A 27,651-nucleotide genomic window follows, 5' to 3' on the forward strand; every position below is an offset into this window, starting at 1 on the left:
TCGTCTGAGCCGGACAAATAATGTTGCTCTCAATGTGCAGCTTGCTGTGAGACGAGTGTGCAGGGACTCTACAATGTGCAGCACCAAAAAAAGATGTTCCTTGTAAAAAAGTGTTCTCCGGAGCTACGGTACACATGCACGTGCATGCACATGACCAGGACAGTAGCACCTATGCCTCATTTTGAACCAAGAAAAGCCCTGTGTATGAGAAAAATAAGTGTTTTTGAACACTTAAGCATGTAAACATGTTCTAGTAGAAGCCTTAAATACAAGTATGAACCTGAAAATGAGCTTAATAATTCCCCTTTAATATTTCATTAGTGGATTTCTACTGTCATGCAAAGAAGGGATTTGTGTGTGTGCGCTGCCTCTACTCATTGACAGACATGATAATTTTGCACAGCCTGTCACAACTTTAGAAAAAACAATAAAATTAAATCAACAATGGAGTAAACACAAAGTTACTAGGAGGGATTTCAAAACATTCAGCAAATGAGCTTTCAGGTTTGTCTCATTGTTGTCAGGAGGAGTGTGTTTATCCTGGAACCTGCTGTTCAGGGTCTGCCGCTTGTGTTCTTGTTTTCATCCCACAGGAGTGAACAACCTGTGTTTTCATTACGTGTCCTTTGCAGTAATTTGTTCTTATTATATTTGACAACTGTTAAACCGGTCAGATAGGAGTTGTGCAAATCTTTTAGGTCGAACGTGCCTATATGAGCACACACACATGTTCATCTTCGCAAGTGACTTTCCACACACTGAGCTCCTGTCCATCTCACTGATTGAAATTTCAGAAGCCAAAGATGTTGCAACTTGTCCCAGGTAGGCAGTGAGAGGAAAAGTCAGGGGACATATATCCTATCACTAAAATGTAAGGAACAGATTGTGGTTTGGAAAGCAATGACGAATACAGCAAACACTGACGGAGTAATACTGATAATCCACTGAGAGATGAATCACAGGTTGGATTTTCACCTCCGTCCTATAAACCAAGCCCTGCTGTCTGTTTGGAGGTCATGTGACTGGGAAAGGCGGGGGAGAGGATTTGGAGGAGAAGCACAGAAAGCTAAGGTGAGACCACCTCCGCTACTCAAGCGTTACCTTTACTCCTCAGGCAACACCTTATACCTGCGCTGAGCCCCTCAGACCCACACAGCAGCTTTAACAACCAACTGGACAGATACATCTAGTGGACAACCATAACTTTTCTTGTTTTTCTGGATGTTGGGATGCATTTCACCATTTTATCAGTATCCCTGTAGGAGTCAACGTGGCCCTTTGCAGTGGACTGACGCTTAGTATTGGACTCTTAACAGCATGGACATGTTTGGCCCAGGGCAGCTGGTATCCACTCTCTTGCCTGCAGTTTTCCATTCACCTGCAGCTCACTTTTTCCCTGCCTTCCCAACCAGACTGGGTTCTCAACCTCAGATTCTGATCCCAGGGCCCTTTATCAGCTATGAATCCTTGAGGAATTATCTGCAGCCAGAGCCACGCAAGGAAGCTTTTCTCCTGGCCACACAGGCAGTGGGGATGGCGCCGCTCACAGAGGGCATAGGTGAGTTCAAACTGCAGCTGCTGTGGCCAAAAAGGGGCTGTTAACACTGGACTGGTACAGATAGTGCGCAGCCAAACTGGCACAGTTTGACCACAGTCTCTAAGACAGTCAGCATGCACCATCTGATCACAGTGTAAATGTTTACAAAAGATTGGCTAACAGCTCGTAACTAACAATCAATTATCAAGCAGTGTTAAAGTGGAGCTAATGATCGCTGTGCTAATTATCCAATCTAGAGCCATTAGTTCCTTGTCACCCGTTGGCGATTGTGTAATTGGTGCTCGCGCTGTGCTTTCCAGATGAACAGAGGCCAGTGAAGCAGCGTCGTGCACGGGCCAACTACAGCAGCTGGCAGCTGGAGGAACTGGAGAAGGCCTTCGAGACCACCCACTACCCAGACATCTTCATGAGGGAGGCCCTGGCCCTCAGACTGGACCTCATCGAGGCCAGAGTACAGGTAATTGGAACTCTGAACTCCTCCTGGAAATGTTCGCCTTATACTCGTTCAGCTGATATTAATTTTCATGTACAGTGCGTAAATGCCTTACCGACTCTGTTGCAGGTCCATCAGTCCCACGTGTGTCGAGTGATAACATTTAAATCCACACACATTTCTTAATTCAAGATTTCAGGAAGATGCATAATGTTGCAGCAAAGAAAAGGTGTCTGGGAAATTATTTTTTCTGTCATCAATGCAACATAGCTTTAAAGGATCAGTTCACCTTTTTGAGATATACTCACATTCCAATATGTACATTGACACAGTCATTTACTTTCAGTACTTCTGCTTGTCTACTGGCCATGAGGAGATTCCTTACTAACACAGCTACACTGTTAGAGATAGGGGTTAAAAAATTTCAGCACTTTCTGTGCAAAAGTGCACAGTTGGAGATAGTCGAATGAAGCGGATATCTTCTAAAAGTTGTCTTTAAAATAAATAAATAGATTTTTTTTTGTATTACAAGATTGGAATTGTGTCAGACAGGGATTTTAGATAGGAGATATCTCATTTCATAGATGGGAGGAATGATTACGGCAGCCTGTAACTCTTCTACTAAACATACAGTCGTGTCAGTTGACTTAACATATCAACCATATCAACCATATCCTCAAATTCAACTCTCAACGTACTCAAACAGTGTGAATACAGGTTATGCTGCATTCACATGCTCCTCAGATGGTCCCATATCCCGAGTTGGGAAGTCGTTTTTCTGACTTTGGCGTGTTCAAGAGCTTTAAAGTTGGAATTTTGAAACAACACAGACGCTACTAACAAGATGTGCTGTTTTATATTGCTCAGAGCTTTAAAACAACACACTGATAGCTGTTTCTTCATACGTATAATCCCTGAAACTACTAAAATACTGCTTTACCTGACTTGTTCTCAGGGATAGAGCTGAAAAATAACTTTTCTAACTAATCTAGGTCACTCTGCAACTAATGTTAACATACCGCATACTGCATACCGCATTACAAATTACATTTGAGCTAAAAATTGATGTGCAATAAGTGAATTATTTAATAGTTTCTGAGCATCAACCAAACATTTACTTTCGTCCATCATGTTTCTGCACGTTACGTCAAAGTCGGTGAGTCATGTACCAAAACTTTGACTGACTTACTGAGTTGCTGTTACACTGTTAACAAAAAAAAAAGAAGTTTATTCATGCTTCCTCGTCATTTCTATTTACTTTTCCTTCATTTGTTTTCAGGTGTGGTTCCAAAACCGCCGTGCCAAGATGAGGCGACAGCTGAAACTCCAGGGTCAGCTTGCAGGGCCTTATGTAAAAAGAGACAATGATGAAACATCTGAGAAAACGAGCAGGAATTTAAAACAGCAGACGGAAAGTTGTGACGGCGAGCACTGGGAAAGACGACAGGAAGGAGAGAACTATCCATGGACAAAAGCTGCAAGTGCTGTGCTGAGCGTATGTATGCAGCCTGTGACCCAGAGGTCGGGGAAGTGGGAGAGGCCGGAGGGGCCAAGCTCAGAGGAGCTCCGTTCCTGCAGCATCGCCAAGCTAAGGGCTAAAGCCAGAGAACACGAGGCCGAGATCCACAGCACAGTAAACATGTCAGGAGGCGACACACAGTCACAAACACAGGAAGATGATGCCATGCACAATGATTCATAGTTTTCCTTTTTCCTTTTGTAAAGATAATAAAACAGCTTAGACACCATGAACACGCAAGAAAATATTTTTTAAACCTATTTGGGATGAGGGGTTTTATTATTTAGCCTTCATTGATTAAAGATTTACTGCAGTATAAAACACTATTGTAATCTTCTATGTGATTTTCTATCAAATTATAAACAAGTATTTATCTTGCCGCACTATTTTCAATCTTATATTCATGGTACATTTCAGTTAACCTCTGTGTTGACATTTTGTGGACATTTTTATTTAAACAGAGCTTTTAAAGTTCCTTTAAAGTTTGGGTGGTTAACACGTATACAAGTGTAAAACTGTAAAAACTCTGTACCCTGCCATTTTTCATTCCTTTAACAAGTGACTGATTGTCTCACACGCATGTGCTGTTTATGTTTGTCTATATTCTGAATGCCGTTTTCAACAAGTCGTGACTGTGACTGAAAGGCACACACTGTATACAGGTCAGTCATCAGCAGATAACAGTGACAAATGTTGCCGTCTTATCATATCAGCCTATCGGGGCACGGCTGAAATCGGATACAGTCAGATCATTTCTAAATGATTTCACTAATGACGAACTCATCCCTGACCTCTCGGGCTACTTCCAGAGACAGACAGGATGTCTGCGTGCAGCCACACGTCCTCACAGGAAACAATGGAAATAACTGAAAAATGAAATCATGACGAGTGAGTCTGTATATATGATACATGTCTGTTTTTCTTTAAACTGTATGCATCAGGGACATAATATACTGACTTCTTCTGTCTTCAAAGATAGTGAGGCACATTCCATAAAGAGCTGTTGATCAAAAGAGACGAAAAGTTGAGACTCATGGAAAATGATAATATCAGGATGAAATAATAGTTCATAAAATAAATTATGAAGTCACAAAATGTGACATAATGATCCTTGATCTGCTTGTGACCAATCTAACTTTTTTGTTCTGCTAAGTTCAGGTTGTGACGGCATCTCAACTGTCTTTAAACTGCAGACAAAATTAATCTGAGTGATATGAGGGTGAATTATTAGTGAGTCTCATGTATTACATTTATTAAACAAACACAGCAGTAAGTCTGAAAACATCTTATAATTCCATGTGTGTGTCTTCAACTATGGCACACAGTATTTTTCATCGTACTGTCAAAACAGAACATGAGAAGATACTGGGTTAAAACATCAAATGAACTAATAAATTATCAAGTTAATTTAAGCAAGTAATAAATAATAATAGTATTGGATGACTCAAGTAATGGATGGTAACACTGCATTTTATCATAACTTTGACTGTTTGTAACAGTGTTGGAGTACTGGAGATTGGTCTTGGTCTCGAGACCGGTCTCAACACCAGTTTTTGAAGATCTCATCTTGAACGTATTTTTACTCTGTCTCAGACAAAGAGGACTCTGGATTTTATTTAAAGACTGGTCAAGACCACAACTACCAGGACATCATTAAGTTTCCTGTGCAAAATTGAGCGTTGAATAAAAATGGTGGAGTTGATTTCAGCTCCTTAGTGTTTGTATTTGTTTGCTCATAGAAACAAAGAAAAAAAATCACACATGTAAAATTCACCTCTGCAATTCCTTTTGATTATTTTCTTGAGACATTTCTTACAGTACACTTATACACACAAACATATATAGAGTGTGGCTATAAGAGGTGAAGAGGAATCTTCATTTGTTTTCTATGGGTATTTTTATGGTAATGTGGATCTTTCAGATAATTTTGAAGAGTGACTTTAGTTTGCATGTTCCGCATTTTATCGCAAGTGTGTCGTGCAATGTCGAACTCGCACTGCCGTGGTCTTGGTCTTGACTTCAACCCCTCAAAGTCTTGGTCTTGTCTCGGTCTTGATACACTCTGGTCTCATGGTCATGACTTGGTCAGGTTAGGTGGTCTTTTCTACTACACTGATTGCACACACTGTATAGTTTATGTGCTGGCGTAATTCTAGTTGAAGTTAAGGTTTTACTCCATATGTCTATATGGAAATGATATTGCCTGTTTGCATGCATTGTTAATGCATTTGACCACAGGTTTAGAGTGGTGAGACTGTCCTCTAACAGTGCAGTGTAACGCTGCCCCCTTCTGGGCATGAAGATGTCCTCAGACAGGATCGATTAGACTCATAGTTCAGACAAGGCAACATACATTGAACAATATGTGTTCTTCAAATCCAGCTGATGTGTACATTTCTTTTTGCACTGCAGTCACACACATCTTATTTGATGTGTGGACCATAGTGAAACTTCCAAAGGTGTGTTACTCTGCTTAATCTTTTTGGAGACCCTGTTGTCGTGACAAATAATAAACAATTTATATCTTGCAGTGAATGAGGTCAGTGAAGGTCGCATTTCAGCGACTCAAGTTCAGCTCTGGTCTCACTCACTGATGAGGTCACTGGGTCAAATCTGAAACTTCTTTTCTAAATGGATCAGGGCAGCACGCTGGAAGATTAGAGTTTTGTTTCCTCATTATGTGGAGTAGGTGGAAGGACTCCTCCAACTTTCCCACAGATTTCTCCAACAAACTTTACGACTATAATTCTTCATAATCAGTTTACTTTATGAAAGTTGCAGAGAAATCAACTTACACTTTTTCCCTAAAACATGGTGGGACACCATAATATGGGCTAATTAGGGCGGAATCCTTATATGACAATAGTTGGCCTCAATTAGTCCCCAATTAGGCCCCACACAAAGATGACGGAGGTAAAAAAATGTATGTCATAGATTCTGTTCTTGGTTCTCATACCGCACACTGACCTCGATATGCTGGCTGAGATAACAAGTCTGGTGTTTAATTACTTCAGAAATCCTACAGCATCTTCCTCCTTTAACAGGACCCCTGAAAGATGAATTTAGGAAGCATTAAATAAAAAAAGATTGTAAATGTCCATATAATGGAATATTATGGAAATAATAGCTAAAATAAGATTCCAATAGACCTTTTACATGCAATACAAAAGCAGAGCAACATCCTTTGTCACAGGACAATATAGTGGCTCTTTAGCAGGGGCCTAATAAATGGGGGGTCAGAGGGGACATGACCCCTGCACTTTTCAGAAAGTAGAAAGCAGTACTGGACCCATCCACTTTTAAAATGTTGTAAATTACATACAGAATGAATATAAAGTATGGAAATAAAGTATAAAAGAGACTAAAAATGGCAATATAAAAAAGGCCTTTTATTCCTCAGTTTACACATTTTGCTTTATTGCACCACTTTTATTGTCTTTGTGCAGCAATTCTTAATAATGTGATGGCTGGAACTGTGCCAGCATACCATCATATTTTATTTTAAGTAAAAGTAACTTTTTAAAAAGGTGTCTGTGTGACATTTCTGCCCATTAAACCTTTGTATTTAAAGATCCAGTGTGTAAGAGTTAGGTGCATCTATTGGCAGAAATGGTTTATAAACTACATATCTATATTTTCATCAGTTTATAATTACCTGAAAGTAAGAATCATTAAATTTTCATTACCTTAAAATGAGCCATTTATACAGGTCTCTATGGAGTCCACCATGTTGTTCTACAGTAGCCCAGAACGGACAAACCAAACACTGAATCTAAACAGGGCCATTAGCGTTTTTGCATTGGCCATCGCAACACATTCTCACTCTGACCTTGTCACATATCAACGTTTGGTCATGGACCTTCCGCGTCCAGAATGTCCAGACGTGAAAGGTTATCTGGGTGCGTTGGTTGTTGACGTTCTGGGATGCTGTGTCGAGTTCTGCCTGTTACATGCATTGTCGTCTTTCAAAATACACTTCCGTTTTTACAGGAAATTTACCAATTACATATTGTCTCTTTCAAAATAAACGCACCACGTCAGTTCAACAATGCAAATTGACGTTTCTTTTCCTCCAACAACTAACACACGTGGTTGGGTTTAGGCAACAATATCACAGGGTTAAGTTTAGGAAAAAAAGAACATGGTTTGGCTTTATAATCTTACAGGATGCAAACACCGCTCTCTGGAGTGAAAGTCGATGTTTGTTGGACCCATCCACCATAATTCCCACCCGCCCTATTCAGACTTTCGAGCCTTAACTTTTGTCCTTGTCCCGTAGCGTTTCCCCCTGACACTGCCAAGTGCTGTTAAACTATAATGGCGACCGCCCGCATATCATGTTGACGTGAAAGGTCGGCTTTTTTCTTCAGTGTCTGACACCGCAAGTCATTGCCCAAGCACCAGATTTCGACAACTTGGAGTGAGACCGGGTTGGCCACCAAAGTTGTCCTACATGTTTGGCACACGGGAGCAGTTTCAGTTCTGCAACCTCACCACTAGATGCCACTAAATCCTACACACTGGACCTTTAAAAGTCTCCATAGACTCTAGTTTTACAATAAATACATGAGAAATGACCATCATCTCCAGAGCGGTTTTATACTGTGCTTTTCTCTTTGGTAGGGTAAGTAAATTAATTGATAAGTTTCATCACTTTTTGTTGTATTTTGCTGTACGAAATATTTTTGTTATGATCATCCATTTCTTGAAAGGTACATATCAAAATTATGAAAAAAAAAAAACATGGTCCAACATGGTCTACAGGGGTAGTGGTATCTGATAATACTAAAGAACTTCTGAGGATTTGTGCCTGTACTAAGTCATTATGACTCCTCAGAAATAATCTAGAATAACAGACATACTATAGGTCTGACCAAATTTGGATATGNTATTTTTGTTATGATCATCCATTTCTTGAAAGGTACATATCAAAATTATGAAAAAAAAAAAAACATGGTCCAACATGGTCTACAGGGGTAGTGGTATCTGAGAATACTAAAGACCTTCTGAGGATTTGTGCCTGTACTAAGTCATTATGACTCCTCAGAAATAATCTGGAATAACAGACATACTATAGGTCTGACCAAATTTGGATATGACCATACTACTAAATAATGACACTGCAATAATGTTTTGTACACCACACCGAGAACTCTGCATTAATTGAGTTTGCAAAAAAAGTGCATTAAATCTGATCACCAGAGAAACTATTTACCTCTCTGTCTGGGTGTTACTCAACTGTCGTTACAAACCATCAGTCCATGTCAATTAGTGTAATGAGCGGAGAAACGCACACCACCAGCTCCGTCCCGCCGCCCCGGCTGTCATTCAGGTAAAAGACGGAAACAGGACGCAGCTGCAGCGCCGCAGTTCACGGTCAAACCTCGAACAGAGACACTTTGTTTTTATCTCTCTTTCCTCTGACTCCTCCACGCTGAGACCTCAGCCTGTTGCACACTTTGTCTGGAGGCTACTGAGAGCACAGCGTCTCTGTCTGTCGCGCCGGGAGCATGGCTGCCATCAAGGCTTTGGAGCAGTGGTGTAAAATACAGTGTGACGGCTACAGAGATGTGGCCATCACCAACATGACGACCTCCTTCAGAAATGGATTGGCTTTCTGTGCGCTTATACACAAGTACAGACCGGACCTGATGTGAGTATTTAACTTTGAAGAGGTGGTTATAATGTATGTGAAATTGTGCTGGGATTTGGTTGTGTAGGCTTTTGTTGCCTCCTGGGGCAGCTGGACACACATGTGTCTTTGGTACATATTAACCTTAGATGGTTTTTATTTTGTTTTCTTTGGTAATCTTGATGCATATCTTTTTCAGTGGTTCTTTTAGTTTAGTTATATGGAAGCCCATCTCTGCCAATGTAATGAAACAAAAAGTTTAGTTAGTATATAAACAATGTTACAAGGCCTTAAAAGTAATTAAATAGTCCTAGATTTGATTTTTTGAGGTCTTAACTACTACAAACATTTTATCAATTTTTTAATTTATTTTTTGTGAAAATGAGTGAAGCCTTTCTATGTAAAAGTCCACATTTCTACCAATCTAAAAGAAAAACTATATACTGTTATTTTACTTCATACTTGCACTTAACTATTGGCATTATATAGCCTGACTTAGTTCACTCTAATAACCATATTCCTACATGACACTTACCCTGCACAAGAGACCACATATATAGCCTACTACTTGCAATGCTTACCTACGATATTTAAACAACTAAAACATGATTTGTCCAAAAATCTGTCCTAAATTTGGATAAAAGGTGTCTTGAACAGGTCTTAAAATTAAAGTAATGGATGAAGAAATGATACTAAGTCCTTATTTTGATAAAGTTTCTCATTATTTTGAGATACTAACTCATAATTTGGAGAAAGTTTCTCATTTAAGTGACTTACAGGACCTTTTATTTTCATCACACTGGCAGAAATGGGCTTCCCTATGGTTAATCATAGGGAGATCTATCATATTTGTTGTTTGTTTGCATTGTCTTTGTTTTATCTCTGTTATAGCATTTTCTGTGTATGATTTTTTTCTGTTTTTTTATTTTTGTTATATTGCATGGTATTTTAAAGCATTTTAAACGACAAACTCTGGTTCAGAAAGCGGAATAGAAATTAAGTTTATTATTATGTGTACGAAGGATAATGCCTTAAAAGTTCTATGCTGGTTAGTTTTAAATATATACTTATGTTTTGTTTTATTTATATGTGAAATCCTTATTTATAAGAGTTTTTTCCGCCAGCATGTCTCACTTCTCTGTTCATTGTATTCCTGTTTTCCCAGAGACTATGACTCACTCAGAGAAGAGGATGTGTTTGAGAACAACAGACTGGTGAGATGTCAAGTTGTTGAACCTTTTGTCACGTTGAGTGGAGCAGAGTTCGAACTCGAGCTGCAAAATCTGATGCAGCATAAAACATGCACTTCATTAACCCCTTACACACGATGGCACATCCACAGATACACAGTGTTTGTTCTCGACTTAGCGTTTATGCAGCAGATTGTTTAAATATTTAGCTGTTTCAACATTTTAACAGCAGAGCAGTTTAAGCTTCCATGGTGGAAAGTACATCTCTGTGCCACTTCTCAAGATTCCTATCAAACTTTCTGTATCTTTGCTCAGCTTCTGTCCACTTGACCTCATTTATTTTGTTAACCCCCACATGACCTGAACAGCACAGCATGGGCCGCTCCATTATTTAGTCTTCTTCCATTTTACCAACTTCCTCTGAGGGATACAGGCCCTACAGTGCTACGGTTTGCACTCTGTACGACTTCCTAGTTGTCTTGGATGATGCTGGCAGTGTCAGCAACAAACCTGAGCTCAGGGGAGAGGCTCTCAAGCTATTCATTTTGAATGAGGCTTGCTGTCCTCTGTCACTCGATCCTCATGATGACAGTTCACTTGAAGCCACTGTCGTTGTATTATGCTTAAATATTACGCAAGTAGAAGAACTTTAAACCCCACTTGTGGCCACAGGATAGTGTGTTTTCATCAGGTTTTAGCTTTGATCAACTGTTAAAGATGCTCCCTGTGCTGAAACATGAGAATGTGAATGGTATGTAATTCACACTCTTCTATATTTTATGAATAGCGTCATGTTTCTGTTACCAGTGGTTATTTCACAAGATGCTACATAAGAAATTGTCTGTGTGTGTTTGTAGGAAAACCCACATTCTTTCTCTTTTGTGCTCTACTTTTATATCAGCAGACTTGGTATTCAGCGAAGCTTTGCTTTAAATTTAATGAGCATGTCCGTGCTGATCCTAAACAATGCCCCGATATCCTGCTCCCTCCATCCCCTTTCTTATCCCTGCAAGCTCACAGGAAGTGTGCTATTCATTATACAGCCCTTTCCAGATCTCTCCGGACCTAGTCACAGAATACTGCTAGTCTATTTAAAGTAGATTGTATTGTCTGACATTTTTACGCATGCTGTAATTGTAGGCGCTGACATTACTGTGCCCAGTGAATACTGTGTTTTTATAGGGCAAAAATGCTTTGGATGTGTGTTTACTTGGTGCATCATAAACTGACATTAAATGTTGGCAGGAGTCAAGGGGCTGTTTGTTAAACTATGTCATTTTTTCTTTTTATCTGAAGGCTTTTCAGGTCGCAGAGGAGATGTTGGGGATTCCAGCTTTGTTAGATGCAGAAGACATGGTGGCTTTAAGGATCCCAGACAGGCTGAGCATTCTCACCTACGTCTCCCAGTACTACAACTACTTCAAAGGACGTCCACCCAGTGAGAATACGGCTGCTTCAAATATCCTTAGCAACAGTGTAGATAAATTTAAGCTGTAACAGTGTATATTTTCTCAAATTCAGGGCTTTTCCTTACATATTTTATTTTCAGTTTTATGCTGAAGTATACTGTTTCTCTCCTGTGCTGTAATGGGATGTTTGATACTGATAATGTTTCACTTCTCCTCAGTGGGAGGTGTAAAAAGGCCAGCAGAGGGCTCCAAGGAGGAGCCATCAGAGAAGAAAAATCTCCCAGTGGTTGCCAAAACCTTTGTGTCTAAAACCGCCATTGAGAATCGTTCACCCTCTACTCTCACAGCTCAGACATCACCCAAGTTGTCCAGAGCTGCTGTTCAGGTCAGTACTCATGTCAGAACACATCATCAAACATTTTTCTTGTCTTTCTTGTCTTCCACAATTGCTTTTTTATTTATCATATGTCAGGACAAAGAGGATTTTGTTTATTGTAAAGGTCCAGTGTGTAGGATTTAGAGGGATATATTGGCAGAAATGGAATATGCTATAATAAGTGTGTTTTCATTAGTGTATAATCACCTCAAAATAAGAATTGTGTTTTTATTACCTTAGAATAAGCCTTTGATATCTTCATAGGGAGCAGGTCCTACTCCATGGTGTCTGCCAAGTTGCACAGCCATGTTTCTACGGTAGTCTTGAATGGACAAACCAAACACTGACTCTAGATAGAGCCATTCGCGTTTTCACATTTTCGTGTCAGCCATTGTAGTTGGCAGCCCCTCCACGATGAACAGCATAGAAAAAAACATTTTTTTAAACATTAAACTACTTTATTCAGTGTTTTTACCGGTTTAAATCATTGGGTTCATTTGTTTTGGAGAAAGAGAGACCTCTGCAGATAATACAGTTCCTGGTAAAAACCTCCTGAACGTTTGGATCTTAAATGATCAGAGAAAAAAAGTTAGCACACAATAGCAGGTGCTGGGCTATCAGCCTGTCTCCAATGTGCATAACAGCATTGGATGAACACTGATTTGTAATGTGAAACTGCTTTATTTAGTGCCTTTACTGGTTTTAATCATGTGGTTTATTTGTTTTGGAGAGGAAGAGACCTCTGCAAATAATTCAGCTCATGGTAAAAATCTCCTGGACATCGATCACTTAAGGAACTCTAACCAGCTACAGGTTTCACCTGGTTGCAATTTGCAATCCTCTTCACTAGATGCCACTAAATCCTGAACACTGCTCCTTTTAAGTGAATTAGGTAAACGTAAATAAGGTAACTTTTTTTGGGTATAGCATAACCTCAGTTTAAATTTTGTTTCACAGAAGACGGTTCTGGCAGAAAATGCCAACAAAAGTGGGACTCTCAACAGCAAATGTGTTGCATGCAAGAGCCATGTTCATCTGGTTCAGCGGCACTTTGTGGAAGGCAAGCTCTTTCACAGAAGCTGTTTCAAGTAAGAGTTTAATCTATATCATGTGTTGATACCTTCCTGTCAATTACTGTGTTTGTTGTATTAATATTTTCATGTTAATGAACTTCCACCAGATGCAGCGAATGCTCCAGTGTGCTTCACGCAGGAGGCTACAAACCTGGGAAGAATCCAGACAGTTTTATCTGTAACACCCACCACAACAGTTGCAAACCTTCCCCCTCTGAGACTGTGATCAAAAATGGATCCGCCAGTTCAGCTGGGCGATTAAAGAGTGCCAGCCAGACCCAGCCTGCACCACGCCCCTCTTCTGTGCTGTCAGCCCCACTGACAGCCCCACTGAAGCCAGTCAGTCCTCCTCCACCTTCCCAGTCCTGGACGACCTCAGCCCACAAGACCCAGACGGCCCGGCAGAGGTTTTTCCAGGCTGCAGCGCCAGTCACAGAGTCCTCAACAGGTAACAGGAAGCCCACCGAGCCATTGAGTGTTTCAGGAAGGCAAAAGGTCCCACTCAGTCCTGATGACGAGAAGAGCAGAGCCAGGACAAACATTGGAAAGAAACTGGCCGAGGAAAACTGCAACAATAACAACAAACGCCTGTTCACCGTCCGATCAGCAGAGATACGGTGATTATACTGTATACTTTCTTTGGCCACAAACATATTCTTCTTTAATACTTGGATATTTCTAGTCTTTCCCACCGTCTGTATGGATTCATAATGACTTGTGTTATTAAGGCTAATGGTGAGGGTTTCCTCTCACTGCAGGTTTGGAGATGAGCCAAGTTCAGCTGACAGGCCTGGTTTGAGAAAAGATAAATGCAGCCAAGACCCAGCAGGAAACTGGGCAGGACAGCCCTCCACCAGCCAGACAAACAATAAGGAATCGCCATGTCTGAAGGCCATCAACAAAGACAACACAAGGCCAACAACTGTACACACAACTGCCAAAGGCAAGCTAAATTCATTTCAGTTGTTCTTGATCCATTATTTGACATCTAGCCAACAACCCCCCCCCCCCCCCACCACCACCATTCTCTCTGTCTGTCTCAGAACGCATTCATAGAAAACAAAGCTCCTTTTGTCATTTCTGCCCTATTTATACAGCCGGTGCGTTAGCGCAATGCTGGATACTGACATTTTAATTTCAGTTTCACACTTTTAATAAAGTTTCATAGTTGAACTGTCATTCTCTTTGGATGGATGTGCATGCATGGGTGCAGCATCCTGACAGTTTTTCAGACAGAAACACAATTACTGTCATTTTTTTTTATATAAATGGTCATCAAATTATCGTCTTTTATAGAAGTCTCCCTATCATGGGAAGTAATTATGTTGCCTGTTAATATGGACCACATATTGACCATGGATATTACTGCAATCAAGATCACCTCTTGTCAGATTTTACTTAGAAATTATCTGTTTGATATACACAGCTTAGAGCATAATTTGGTTCTTTAGTACAGATATGCAGGTGGTGATCAGTTACTTTAGTGCACTGTTATAGAGATCAGATAATAAACCAGTAGCTGCACTCATTATCAGCTGTTCAGGTGAGTGTGACATGGAGATGAGTCCAGGGAGTGTTTTGTTTACAGGGACTTGTACAGGTATGTGTAACTGCTTTGAGTGTACACTTCTTTGATAAAGAAGATGTCACATCAGGGCCATACCACCTATTTAGCATTTGGGGGGCAGAGGGGCCTTCAGGAGAACATTTTTTGAGAATAATATTGCTTGTCACCTTTTCGGGACTTGGAATTACCAACAAAAAAAACTCAACATATTTTATTTGTTTGTGCCCATTCAACCCTGGGGGACCTTTTTCAATCTGCACCCTCTGCGACCCAACCATTGAGTGAGGTCCTTAGGGAATTCCCCACAGGAGAAATTTTTAGAAACTTAACAGCTAAATTGAGCTTTTGAGAGCATTTTGAGTTTACTTTACCAAATCTATAACACTTAACAGTGACATAGCCTACATTGCACCCATAGTACATTCTAGTTTAACGCTTTTTAATACATTTGAAAGTAATGAAATGGAGAGTACAGTGTTAGACAATGATTGTACCTACCAACAGCAGTCAAACAGTCAACAGTTTCTGCTGGGGTATGGCAACACCACTTGGACAAACCACATGCAGAACTGCAGTGCACTGTAATTCCAGAACCAGTAATAAAAATAATAATATAATGGCAATGATGGCACTTTGTTAAGTTTATTTATGCTTATGATAACATTTGCTATGAGTATTATTGGATGGTGGTGCATAGTTGCCTTTAATAGTGTTGCAATTTTTTTTTCTTTATATTTTTAGGCCTCCATAATTGTTATAGCTGTGGCCGGAGGCATAATGTTTTCGAGTCGTCTGTCTGTTCCATTCTCGTGAATGCTATATCTCAAGAACACCTTAAGGGAATTTCTTCAAATTTGGCACAAACGTCCACTTGGACTCAGCAATGAACTTATTAAAAAGATCAAGGTTACTGTGACCTCACAAAACATGTTTTTGGCCATGACTCAAGAATTCATACATAATTATGGCAAAATTTCACATAAATGACAAATAGAATGAAACGAAGTGATGACATTTTATATCTAAAAGGTCAAAGGTCAACTTTACTGTGACGTCATAATGTTCTGCAACAACACTTTTGTGGCCATTACTCAATGCCATAACTCAGGATCAGAAGGGGAGACATTTGGTCAGACACTGAATTGGTGTTCACCTTGCAACTGTGCTGATTGTATAGATCTTTTGTGCTGCTGGGTTGAATATGTGTTTGCAGTATCCATGTTTTAAAGTTTGTAGCTTCTCTGCAGAAATTTCATATTTGAAACAATGTTTACTGTTTACTTGACTGGTTCAGAGAGGCATAAAAACTGCAAGGCAGTGGTTATAGTTTATCACTACATTGTGGGGGGACATTTTGAGCATATATGAATATTTGGGGGTGTATGCCCCGCAGTATAAGTTAGAACTACTGCCTAGCGTCTGATAAAAATCCTCATGATAATGTCCCGAGTTTTGAAATTGAGAATGGTTTCAGCAGTTTTTCATGTGACAGATGAAGTAGGATAAGCTTTCCTTTGCCATCATGCTTTTATTCTCATAAGTCATTTATTCAACCCTTTCCATCTTAATCATTTGTCTACAGATCCAGTCCAGGGGCAAATGGAGCTCAAACCTGTGAAAATTGAGCTAGGTTTAAAGTAAGTATCCTCAATCATCCTAATATTCACTATTACCTCATAACTCACTTAGGCGTCGGTGGGAAGGTCACACAGGTGGACAAAATGATGTTTGAAAGATTTGTCTTTAAACACCCCTGGACATTCAGCTTATTCACTCCCCAGAATGCAGAATCAGTGAGCTTTAGCCTTAACTTTCCCTCTTCGAACACTCTTATTTCTAATCCCTGCATTGGTTCCTCCATTTCACCTTTTATCATTGCAAAATAAAAAGGTGAGGTTTTTTATATTTTTTACTCTTTATTTTCAGCCTTAAGTACATCTTTGTCAGATCGATGATGTACTTTTACACCATTTTTTAAAAGGTGACACGCTTAAAGACTCACTTCATTGTGTCTTTCTCACAGAGATGTCGAAGCTGAAGCCTTTACTGAGCAACATAAGCCTGGATTCATGTCTACAACTTCATCTAATGTCCCCCTCAGTGCAACAAGGCCTCCCTCGGCTCCAGCACCTGGGGTAACTCCAGTTAGCCTTGTTCCATTTGATCCTGCACACTTTAGGCAAGTGTCTCCCCAGAAACCTCAGCTTGATTCTGGAAACCTTGGTGAGTCCCGTCTGCACATTATAATAAGATATATTTGTCTACTAGAGTCTAGTAGAGTCAGTTTGGACTTTAAGTGCTGGGTAAAAAGCTCCATGTTCAGAATTTATACTCTTGTGGCATAGAAGACAGTAAGTGTAACTATTTTTCAGCTTGTCCGAAGATACAATTCAGCTGTGTAATGTTTGTATCTCTATATATCATGTCTGTGTTAAATAGACTTTAAGTGTAAGTCCAATATTCATCCTATTTTAGCACTGCTTTCTTTACCAACTTCTGAGAGAAATATTTGACTTTTTATTGGATAAATGCTCCACTATGTTTGTTCACCAGCTAGTTGTGAACTGTTCTGCCTGGTGTTTGATTCTGAACAGGTAGTGCATGGTGAGCTGAATGCACAGCTGAATGCAGTGGCTGAAAGTAACGCTATGAGAGTAGTGAGAGTTTAAGTTTAATTTTTGGCCAAACAACTAAACAATGAGCTGAAAGTCACTATAAGGCTCCATAAAGCCAAGGTGAGCTGCAGATTTGGTTGATAATTCTCCGTGGGTTCATCAATACAAGCAACCCCTTTCACATTGTTTCTACATCATCATGTAGATAGTTTTTATGATGAAAATATCAATTATAGTAGCTTGAAGCCTAAACATAACCATGTTCACCATCTTAGTTTAGCTGCGTTGTATGCTAACATTTGCTTATAGTGCCAGAAATGTGGTCTCGAGTCACATGACTTGGACTTGAGTCAGACTCTGAGCTATGTGCTGCAGGCTGTCCTCCATAAAATGATGGGAGCAAAGGAGGACGACAGACAGAAGGGTGGTCGGGGTTGATGGATTGGTCCATCAAACAAAGGACTTTGAACTGTAGGAGTTGTTTGTGTCCCATGTTAAACCAGAAAATCAACTTTGTGTTATACTAAATAAGGTGACACATATGTAATGTCACGTTGTCACATCACAAACCATGATTCTTCTCCTAAACGTAACCTAACCGGTAGGAGCGCTTATTCATAACACATCATAAGTGTGTGGATACAGTGAAGTCTTGGACAACTAAAATTATGATGACCTCATTGTGGCACTAGAGAAAAAGTCAGAGGTTAATGAAAGTGATTACAATTCATCTTGAGGGGAACATGATAGCTGTACCAAATTTCATGGAAATCCATTTAGTAGTTTGAGACATTTCAGACAAAACTACAAATGGCAACCTCATGGAAGCACAAGAGGAAAAGTCAGAGGACAACCAAAGTAATTTGACTTCAGCCCTTGGGGTCCATCAATGAACATTGTGGTGGACTAACGGATTATATCCAGGTCTAAAGAGCAATGCCAATGAATAAGTGCTGTAAAGCTGCATTCCTTCTAATGGCCAGCAGGAGGCACTCCACTGATTGAAGAAAGAAGTCTGATTGTATAGATGTTTATGCGAAAATGGCCCAACTTCTGACTTGATTTATTATCTCAGTAAACATTTTCCAATGAGTTTACAGTCTCAATTGCTAGATTTAAGTTTTCTTTAGCAAAGCGTGATGTTCATTTTGTAAATTATGGTCCTATTTAGAGTAAACTGGACGATAAAGTAGGGTTTGCAGAAGGACGTGGCTACAATGTGACTGACAAGTTGCTACCACAGCAGTGTCCTTGGGCTCTCAGTCAGATCCACCCCTTGCTCCTCCACATCTACACCCTCTCATCCAAATGTGGTCACTTATGGTTCCAAAAAAATCAAGATAGTGACAGTCAAAATGTCAGAATAGAGGCTTCAAAACTGCAGTTCTTGAACCAATGTGGGATGCCACATTGTCTGTGTCCATTTCTTTTATACTCTGTGTTGACTGACTGATAGACAGACTAACATTGCCATACTGCCACACCACTTGCATTGCTAAAAACAAAGCTTTTCTATGTTTTTACATTCTTGTAGTCTTTTTTTATTTTCTGCTGTTTTCTGCTAAAACACAAAAAGGCATCAGCAGATTGAACTCTGCAGATCTCCAGCGTGTAAACCTCCCTGTCCTTATTTTAGGTTTTAAACATGGGAGTCACTCGCCTGTGAAATCCCCAACCAGACGGCCAGCTGTGGAATCTATTAGCTCTACAACGACTGCTCCAGCCAATCACGGAAATCCGTCAGGTTGGTTCCCAGGTTTTTAAAAATGTCATCATCAAAGCCACACGTACAAGGCCTCAGCCATCTTGTTGATTTCATATGAGCAGTCATTTTTCACTGAAAATAAATCAGGTGAAGTCATATGTGACAATGCTTTTCTGAAAAGCTGCCATGAAAGGACTATCTAATCCTATTTTATCTACCTCTTAGGTGCTAAAAAGGGAAAGTATTTGTCACCCACCAACGCCTCCAGGACTGAAATGAGGTCACCCTCTGTAAGTTCCCTCCATTAAGTCTCTTAAGAGATTAATTAACAGCTCTACAAATATGCTTTCATTATATTCCCGGTAAAAAATGGACGACCTTCTTTACGTTTAAGTGTCTAAAGTAGGAATTTTCAAATTAAAGTTATCTATACTTAACTGTGACTCTGAAGTTCTCTTTGTTTTATATCAGGTGAAGTCTTATCATATTCCAGCGGAGCAGATTGAGAGGGACTTGAATGATATTGAGACAAATTTGGCTCAGTTGGAGAAGGAGGGTGTGGAGCTGGAAAAGAAACTCCGCTGCTGTGAGGAAGGTACTTTATTCCTGTCGCTCTTCCTCTGCAACTAAATCTCCTCCCTACCTTCCTTTTCCTTGTTTAGACGCGCACACAAAATTGAAGTCAGAAACAAGCTTTGCAATTTTGAAAATAAACACTCACCTATTGGGTAGAAGACACCAATGCAATGGTCGGTTTTGCTCTCTTGCAGTGAATAACCTTGACTTTGATATTTTATTGTATTTGTGCAAACTGCTAAATCCCACTGCTGCTTCAGGGAGAGCATCTCTGGTGCAGAGTTGCATCCTGGTTGCTTCACACGGGACACACACATTCACTAGCCATCAGCTGGAGCTCGATGTGTGTGTGTGTGTTCGGGGGGGGATTTACCTGCCATTTCTATTACTGTTTCTGCAGCCAAATGAGGTGAGAGGCACAGACAGCCCACAGGGATGTTGCTTCTCTTTTTGAGGAAGTGGGAGTAGGGGGCCTGATTGCTTTGCTCAAGGTCAACATGACTCGGGTATAGTAATATATATTCTGGTCGATTGCGTTCTTTTTTTTTTTTTTTTCTCCCAGCTCGCCACCCAGGAAGCCTGAGCATGCAATCGCTTGGCCAGAATTTGACATCAATTGCACACCACGTAGGAGATCATCTACTTCTCAACTTGTCATCGTAAAAACTAAACCCTGACACTTAAGTTCAGAATAAAATCACGTTTGTTCTGGTGACGGCAGGATGTGGACTGTTTTGTCCTCAGTTCCTGTCCCGTTTGGTGGTTATTATAAATGTGGCTTTGGTGTGTGTTTTGATGGATTAATTGGCAAATATTCACTCTATTGATCCACCTTCTCAGGTATTCCGGTCTGAGCTGTGTGGCAGTGTATATCATAAAACAGTGGTGGGCCATGAATACTGCCTTGGGGAAATATTGAAACAGCCTTTAACATTTTATATTTATATAGTAATCACTGTCTCTGTCAAAGCTTTACTGTACTTTGGGTGAAAAAATACTTAAATTAAAGCCAATTCCTGCTGGATTTTTCTAAATCATCATTAAATAAATGATGAAGACAAATCTGTGCTTCATCATGTATTCCCTCTGTGTTGCTCTTCACCCCCTGCATGTTAAAACTTGCATATTAAGACTAGAGCTGCAATGATTAATCAATTAATCAATTAGCTGTCAACTATTAAAGTAATCGCCAGCTAGTTTAATAATTGTTTAATCAATTTGAGTAATTCTTAAAGGAAATAAAGTAAAAGAATTCTGATTCCAGCTTCCTAAATGTGAATATTTTCTTGGTTCTTTCTTCCTATGTGACAGTAAACTGAATATCTTTAGGGTTTGGACAAAACAAGACATTTGAGGATGTTTTCTTGAGCTTTTGAAAACACTGACATTTTATAGGCCAAACAACTAAGCAATTAATCGAGAATATAATCAACAGATTATTCAAAAATTAAAATTGTCATTAGTCGCAGTTAGTTAAGAGAATGTTCTGGGGTGTAGATAAGGAATGATATTATAGATGGGGATGCTAGAGACTGTCCAATGATTATTTTTACTATTGATTAAGATAAAGTAGATACTTTATCTTCATATTTGACAAAGAAAAGCAACGAATCTTCACATCTGAAAAACTGGAACCAGAGAATGATTAACAATTTTGACTGAAAACTGATTGAAGCAATTAATCGATTACAAATAGTTGTTGTCTTTTCTACTAATCATATTACGTTTAATTCAGTATTTTTAAAAATAAACTGAGCGCAGTGTAAAATAGATTATTCACCCAAGCTTTCATTAAGATTAAGGAAGGTTATGTTATATGCTGAAGTCTATGTTAACAGCATTTTATTCCTAACTGTTGAACATATCTTTGTTCTGCAGCACATGATAGTTGTGTTGACAATAAGTTTAAAGTATCAGATTTAAGACACTGAAGGTGCAGGGCTGTGTGTCGTTGGCTGCTAAAGTGAAGTGTTGACATGGTCCCAGGAGGTGAGTCACCCTCCATCTCAACAATCCTGCACCCTGCTGCATATCAGCCAAATATCCAAAAACCCTAATGTGTTACTGTGTTACTTGTGTAACTAATACAGTCATGTGGAAACAAAGAGTTGATCTGGTGAAAATAAAATGAGCTGTGATTCTGCGTGAGCAGGGGGGCTCCTTGATTGTTATATTAAATAAAAGGATGTCTGTTTGTTTTTAAACAACAATTAAATTATATAATATCAATGAAAACAATTATTCCACAGCTTGCTCTTTAACCTCGGTCGCTGCATTATGTGATATCAGGAGAGCGCAGAGCCAAACTGTATTTAAATGCTGCTGTCTGAAATCTCTGAGCTTAATTTGTCCCTGCAGAATTAAATTTTTTTTGAAGTGCGAGTCATAAACATTTAGTTGAGTTACATTAAACTGTAGTCGGAAGTTGGTCAGAGTCGATAATAAATGCACATTTTCTTACAGAAATTTCTAGAGGGTTGACAGGCGTTGGAGTTGTTTATTATTTTCTACATTAATTAACCACAACTTGTTCATTAATCTCCACTCGATATGTAGAACTTGACCGTTATAAAAGGTTATAAAGGGTCACAGATTGTATCTCAGGGTATTACTGTAATACTGTAACATTTAAAATTTTGTGTGTTTCAGAGGGGGAGGGAGACATATTGATGGACCCACTGATGGTCGACTGGTTCAACCTGATTCGAAAGAAGCAGATGTACATTAGGAAGGAGTCGGAGCTTGTGTACATGTGGGTTGTTCTATAGCTTAAAACATCTATTTGGTTGTAACTGATTCTCTTTAACTGTAGTTTGTGTTTAACTTTTATTTCTAATCATATAAAATAAGTTTTCAGTGGTGTAAGTATGAAGCCTGTCTTTTTTATTCCTATACACTTACACAATGTCAGAAATAATTCAAATGCATTACCTGTCAAATCAAATGTGCTTGTTCTAGATTGTAAACAGTTTGGGGATGGATGTGATGTGCATAATAAACCAGGTTTACATTTTTACACACCTGATTACTGAATGCATATGTCAGAGCCAGGACTCAGGAGCTGGAGCAGCAGCAGCCAGGTGTGGAGGGGGAACTTCGCAGGCTGATGGAGAAGCCAGGTAAGATATCACAGACTCTCCTCTGAACATCAGCTCTGTTAACGTGCTTCTCCCAACTCTAAAGTCTGTCAACTTGGTATCACAGATCATTTAAAGTCCAGAGAGGAGCAGCAGCGGGAGAAGAAGCTGATGCAGAGGCTGGTGGAGATTGTGGACGGCAGAAATGCAATAGTGGAGGGTCTGGATGAAGACAGGCGGAGGTAACACGATGCATTTTAGGATTAATTTTTTACAGTGATGGGATCAGTAATGCAGAGTAATAACAACTTGATATGCAAACAAGACAAAATGCTTAACTAGAGTTTTATTTTTGATTAATTTCAGGGAAGTGGAGGAGGATCAGCAGTTGAATGAAATGATGCAAAATCTTGGTAAGTATTGCACGAAATGCTTTTTGATTTAGATGAGATTTTTTGTCCAATTTGAATGCATCGTTCTAATATGCACTTTTTTTGGGTGAATAGGAGTAAAGAAAGCCAAAAGTAAGAGGAAATCCTCCATCTCAAAACTGTTCAGGCGAAGAAGTAAAAGACGAGTGGAGTGATCAAGGCAATTTTTACTAAACTTGCATTACTGTATTTTATGTGTTATGACCAGAGATTTGAAATGTGCTTTAAGGTTTTTATATTTAAGTACTGCAGTACATAGTGTGCTAATGAGAGGGCAAATGGAGGGATGTTAAATAAATGGAGCATATTGGACTAAATCAAGTGTTTGCTTTCTAGATGTTTCCGTAAAATGTGTTATTTTTGTTCAACATTCACCTTCAGTTCTTTGCTGTTATTCAAGTGAAGTGAGAATTTCTAAATATCTTACGATTCAGTCTTTGCTTTTTTTCACAAGGCGTGTTTTTCATTGTTTTTCACAGTTTTTTCAAAAAAGAAAATGGTGTTTAATTACGTGGCAGTCGCAGCTGCAAGCGGTTCCCTTATATTGATTAGAGCTCAGGGGAGTGTCACAAGAAAAAATTCCTTCAGTCATTGGTATGTTTGTTATGTTAACATTGTGTATATTTATTGAATGATTGGTATGAGTTTTTTAATCAATAATTTCAGCACATCAGCTTGCACTGGGTCAAAAAAATTGGACGTTGGGTGTTGAAAAAACAAGCTATCATGGTTTTCTTATTACAGAGGGAACACTGGCTGTTCCACATGCAAATAGGAATGAGCAGAATAAATGTGTAATCCTTCAACAGTCCTGATCCCAAATGAAATTATTTCAGTATTTATTTAATAATGGATTTTAACAAATTTCCTGTAAGGATATTAGCAGGAGAAAAAAGCCTTGACAATTAAGTTTGAATGGCTGTGGAGTGTAAAATGGAGAGCCACACATGTTGCAGAGTGCAGTTCCTCTCTCACACTGTACTGTAGGTGGCAGCCTGGGTATGCTGTATCACAAGGCAAGAACTTGGAAATCCAATTTGCCACAGTACGGACAGTTAATTTCTTTGCTAATTTTATAAATGCTGCAAAAATGTTCAGCTGTGCTGATGCAATAATGTTATGTGAAAGAGGATTAGGTAGAGCAGTAGCTTATGGCCGGGGAAGGCTTATAAACTATAGGTTGTATTGAGCTCTTTATCTTCAAACCGGGTTTAATTAAACATTACTCTTTACTAATATCTGCATCAGAAATGCTCCGTACCTGAGCTATTAAAATGTTCAAACGTAGTGTGGAGTCACTCATGTGTAAAAATGGCATTCACAGTGTTTGTAAGGACTGAACTGTAATGTTGCTTTTACAGTGTTATTGGATGGTTATGTACTTGTACTCTATTTATAGCATTTTTAAACTTGAAATCTGTAGTCCAATAAATCCTTTGAAGATTAGTGTGTACGAGAGGTTGAATTATTTACTTAACAGCTTCCTTTGGCACACATCTTTCTATTTAAACACATCCTTGAACTTTTTTTATCACTCCACTTCCCATGTTACAGGCTTCAGCAATGACTGTTGATTCAACGACTGCCAAGATCAGACGTCGCTTTCAGTAAGAAACCAACAATGCTGCGGCTCCTTTGCATTAAAGCCGTAATCACAGAGCTGCATCAGTGTGTGCTTTTAAAAAAGGTTTTTTCAGGACGGCATCAAGATAATTCACCAGCGTCAATATATTGCAGCTACTTATAAACTACATATCCCTCATTTTGAGATGCATGAAATTGTGATCATGAACTTGGAACACAATCTTTCTAGCTGAGCAGAGTTGGGGATGATATTGGTACAAAATGCCACGCGTGATGTGGGTGACAGTCGAGACTGAATGTGTGATATTAGAGTTAATTAAAGCTTTGCGCCCCATCTACTGCAAATGCTTGCACTTCTGCAATTAAGAATCAAAGGCGAGGGCTTAGTGTCAGGGGGGTGTCTAATACATGGTTTTAACAGGAATGGGACCTGATTTGCCAAGCTCCTAGCGACAAGCATTAACAACAGCCTCAAATTAGAGGGACATTAATATTCATAAGTAAAACAATTCATCCTGTGAATGTGTGATGAAATGGAATCCTCTGAGGTGAGCTCTTGTGTCCAGGCTGCCATCGTTCATTAAAATATGCCATTACCCATGAAGTGCTTAATCTTTATGAAACGGTGGTAAAAATCAGTTTGAACTGCTTCGACAGAAAGGTGGAAATTGTAATATTGTTCAGCCCCTAACATTATGCTAATCTGGTACATTTTTTTTTATAAATGCATTGATTTTTAAACAATATAGGTTTCTATATGTCTCACTGGCTGAATTGTTTCTTGAATTAATACACACAATCTTTGCCTGTGCACACTGATATTAGCCTGTTATTCTATTAATAAGACTGTGAGTGCTTTGTGATGTTTTAGCTGTTGTACGCTGCCACTTGCAACACAATCTAAATTCTGTGTGTGTGTGTGTGTGAGTGTGTGTGTGTGTGTCGTCTTATTCCAGTCTCTGCCAGAGTCTCTGCCACTAGCCTGTAATTATGATCCTCGAGGTAATTTTATCAGGCTCATTAGCTCTGATGAGTAAACGAGAAGCGTGCCTCTAATTTATTGGCCATCCAGGCTGGAGACTTAATTCTCATCAGAGAGATCATAATATTTGTATAGAGAGACAGATATACAGTATATATACTCAGTTTGAATGCTCCTAGACCAACGCGGAGGCCGAGACTTTTGCGACTTAAAAACCAGTAATTACACTCAAAACATGACGTCCGTTTGCATAATTGGGCGTGTGCTAAAATTATTTCCATTAGATGTCATTCAGATGAGCAGGGCAACAAAACATTGTCTCTTTTTGATTCAGGCATGATTTCGAATGAAAGCCATTGTTTGTATTCTACCGGGTCTTGTGACTTTATCTTCCTGCACAAAATTAGATTCTCACACCTCTGCAAACAAAATTGCATTGTTTTGTTCCCTGTTCAATAGAGATGATCCATTTTCTGTGTCAGAGAATGTGTTAAGGGAGCGGGGTAAATATGCTCACAATTTTCGGTGTGTAGAAATTTGCATTGAGGGGAAATTATGCATGCTGGCTAGTGGAAATGAAATGTATAAAGTGCATGACTGGTAGACTTGACAAGTGCAGCTTTCATCCATCTCAAATGAATAATTTTCACTTCCCTTAAACATCCTTAATCCAACCATGTTATCAGCGGGCATGCAGGATTCTGCCAGACTTTCTCCTTAACGGCACAGCAACTTTCAACTTGCCTGAGATTCTGCACTGCAGTTGCTTACCACATGGTCTTAGGGACTCACTCTTATCCTTTCCTGCTGGTTTTGTGGATCAGTAAAATTCCTTCAAAACACAATATATACATAACGCAAGTCTTAATAGATAGCAGAATGTCTCACTCTACCCTCCTCTGTGCTGCCTCAGAGGTCGACTTAATGCACTGTATTTTACCTCTGATTCACATTGGCAGAGAACTCAGAGGATGGTTTCTAAAAAAACCTATTTGCTCGGTGGCCCTTTGTCCTCTATTTCAAATTTCAGTGACAGACCCTTCCATGCTAGTGTAACGTGGTTCGGAAATTCATATGGTTGTAAAGGGATAGAGAAGGATATTCATGGTAAATTACTCATTTACAGCCCAACATTCAGTAGTTTGACTTGTTATTTTGGGAACATTTCCTTGTCTTCTTCACTGAAATACACACTTATGATGATACTATATTGTGGCAAATTCCCCACTCTACATCCCAATCCTTTTAATTTATGCACTGTGGCAGGTTTTCTAAATACTACTGACAATAAACAATTAAATGTGTAATTGGTGTTTATGCTGCTAATCCTTGTGATAGCCTCTAATATGAAGGGTTACCTGGCTATTTTCAATATCCACTCTCACAGAAGCCTCAGTTTGCGATAAGAATATTAACCTCATCAATTTCAGGTAACTTTCAACGCTTTAACATCTTGTCTTAAAGACCTACGTGTTAGCAGGAGTCTCAGCCTTGGCATTTAGTGACATTTTAAGCCTTTTAACAGAATCCAGACAGGGATTTGCAGTTTCCACCAAAGGAAAATAATTTATATCCTCCTTTCTGAGAAACTGTGGGTAGAGGGATTAAATGCACCAGAGAGATTTGTATGTGGTGCAAGTAAAACAATATTGTGACTCAGTTAATACATTTCCTACCATCTACTTTCATGCTTTGAGGAAGTCAGGAGTTGTTACTCATCGGGCTGAAGTTGGCTTTGATGCTTTTCTTGTTTAATTTTCTCATTTTCGAGCTTTTAAGTGTATGGGTCATAGTGATGACAGCGCCGTGCACCTGAACTCCGCTTACAAGAGTGCTATGAGACACCAAAAATAAGTGTCTGCAGAGTCTGAGGCAATAAGGAGTCTGACCCAGACCAATTATTTTGCATTCCTCCCCAATCAAA

At 39.4% G+C, this 27,651-nt stretch overlaps 2 protein-coding genes across 3 annotated transcripts; both read left to right on the plus strand.

Moving 5' to 3' along the window:
- Positions 1 to 1,094: 1,094 nt before the first annotated feature.
- On the plus strand, positions 1,095 to 5,200 carry si:dkey-43p13.5 (homeobox protein unc-4). The gene is made up of 3 exons (XM_050069282.1): positions 1,095 to 1,558; positions 1,858 to 2,015; positions 3,271 to 5,200. The coding sequence occupies exons 1-3, from the start codon at positions 1,318 to 1,320 to the stop codon at positions 3,691 to 3,693; spliced, it is 822 nt and encodes a 273-aa protein (XP_049925239.1). The 5' UTR covers positions 1,095 to 1,317; the 3' UTR covers positions 3,694 to 5,200.
- Positions 5,201 to 8,903: 3,703 nt separating this feature from the next.
- micall2a (mical-like 2a) lies at positions 8,904 to 24,597 on the plus strand. 2 transcript variants are annotated; one of them, XM_050070116.1, is made up of 17 exons: positions 8,904 to 9,163; positions 10,308 to 10,356; positions 11,629 to 11,770; positions 11,960 to 12,126; positions 13,078 to 13,205; positions 13,298 to 13,807; positions 13,949 to 14,133; positions 16,340 to 16,394; positions 16,781 to 16,980; positions 19,009 to 19,116; positions 19,303 to 19,367; positions 19,549 to 19,672; positions 22,303 to 22,405; positions 22,699 to 22,772; positions 22,858 to 22,972; positions 23,097 to 23,143; positions 23,237 to 24,597. In XM_050070116.1, the coding sequence occupies exons 1-17, from the start codon at positions 9,021 to 9,023 to the stop codon at positions 23,314 to 23,316; spliced, it is 2,295 nt and encodes a 764-aa protein (XP_049926073.1). In that variant the 5' UTR covers positions 8,904 to 9,020; the 3' UTR covers positions 23,317 to 24,597. The 2 variants fall into 2 exon arrangements, with proteins under 2 accessions (XP_049926073.1, XP_049926072.1); XM_050070115.1 differs by having other exon boundaries at positions 8,905 to 9,163; positions 13,075 to 13,205.
- The last annotated feature ends 3,054 nt before the right edge of the window (positions 24,598 to 27,651 follow it).

This window comes from Epinephelus moara, chromosome 18 (genome assembly GCF_006386435.1).
Source record: "Epinephelus moara isolate mb chromosome 18, YSFRI_EMoa_1.0, whole genome shotgun sequence".
NCBI lineage: Eukaryota > Metazoa > Chordata > Actinopteri > Perciformes > Serranidae > Epinephelus > Epinephelus moara.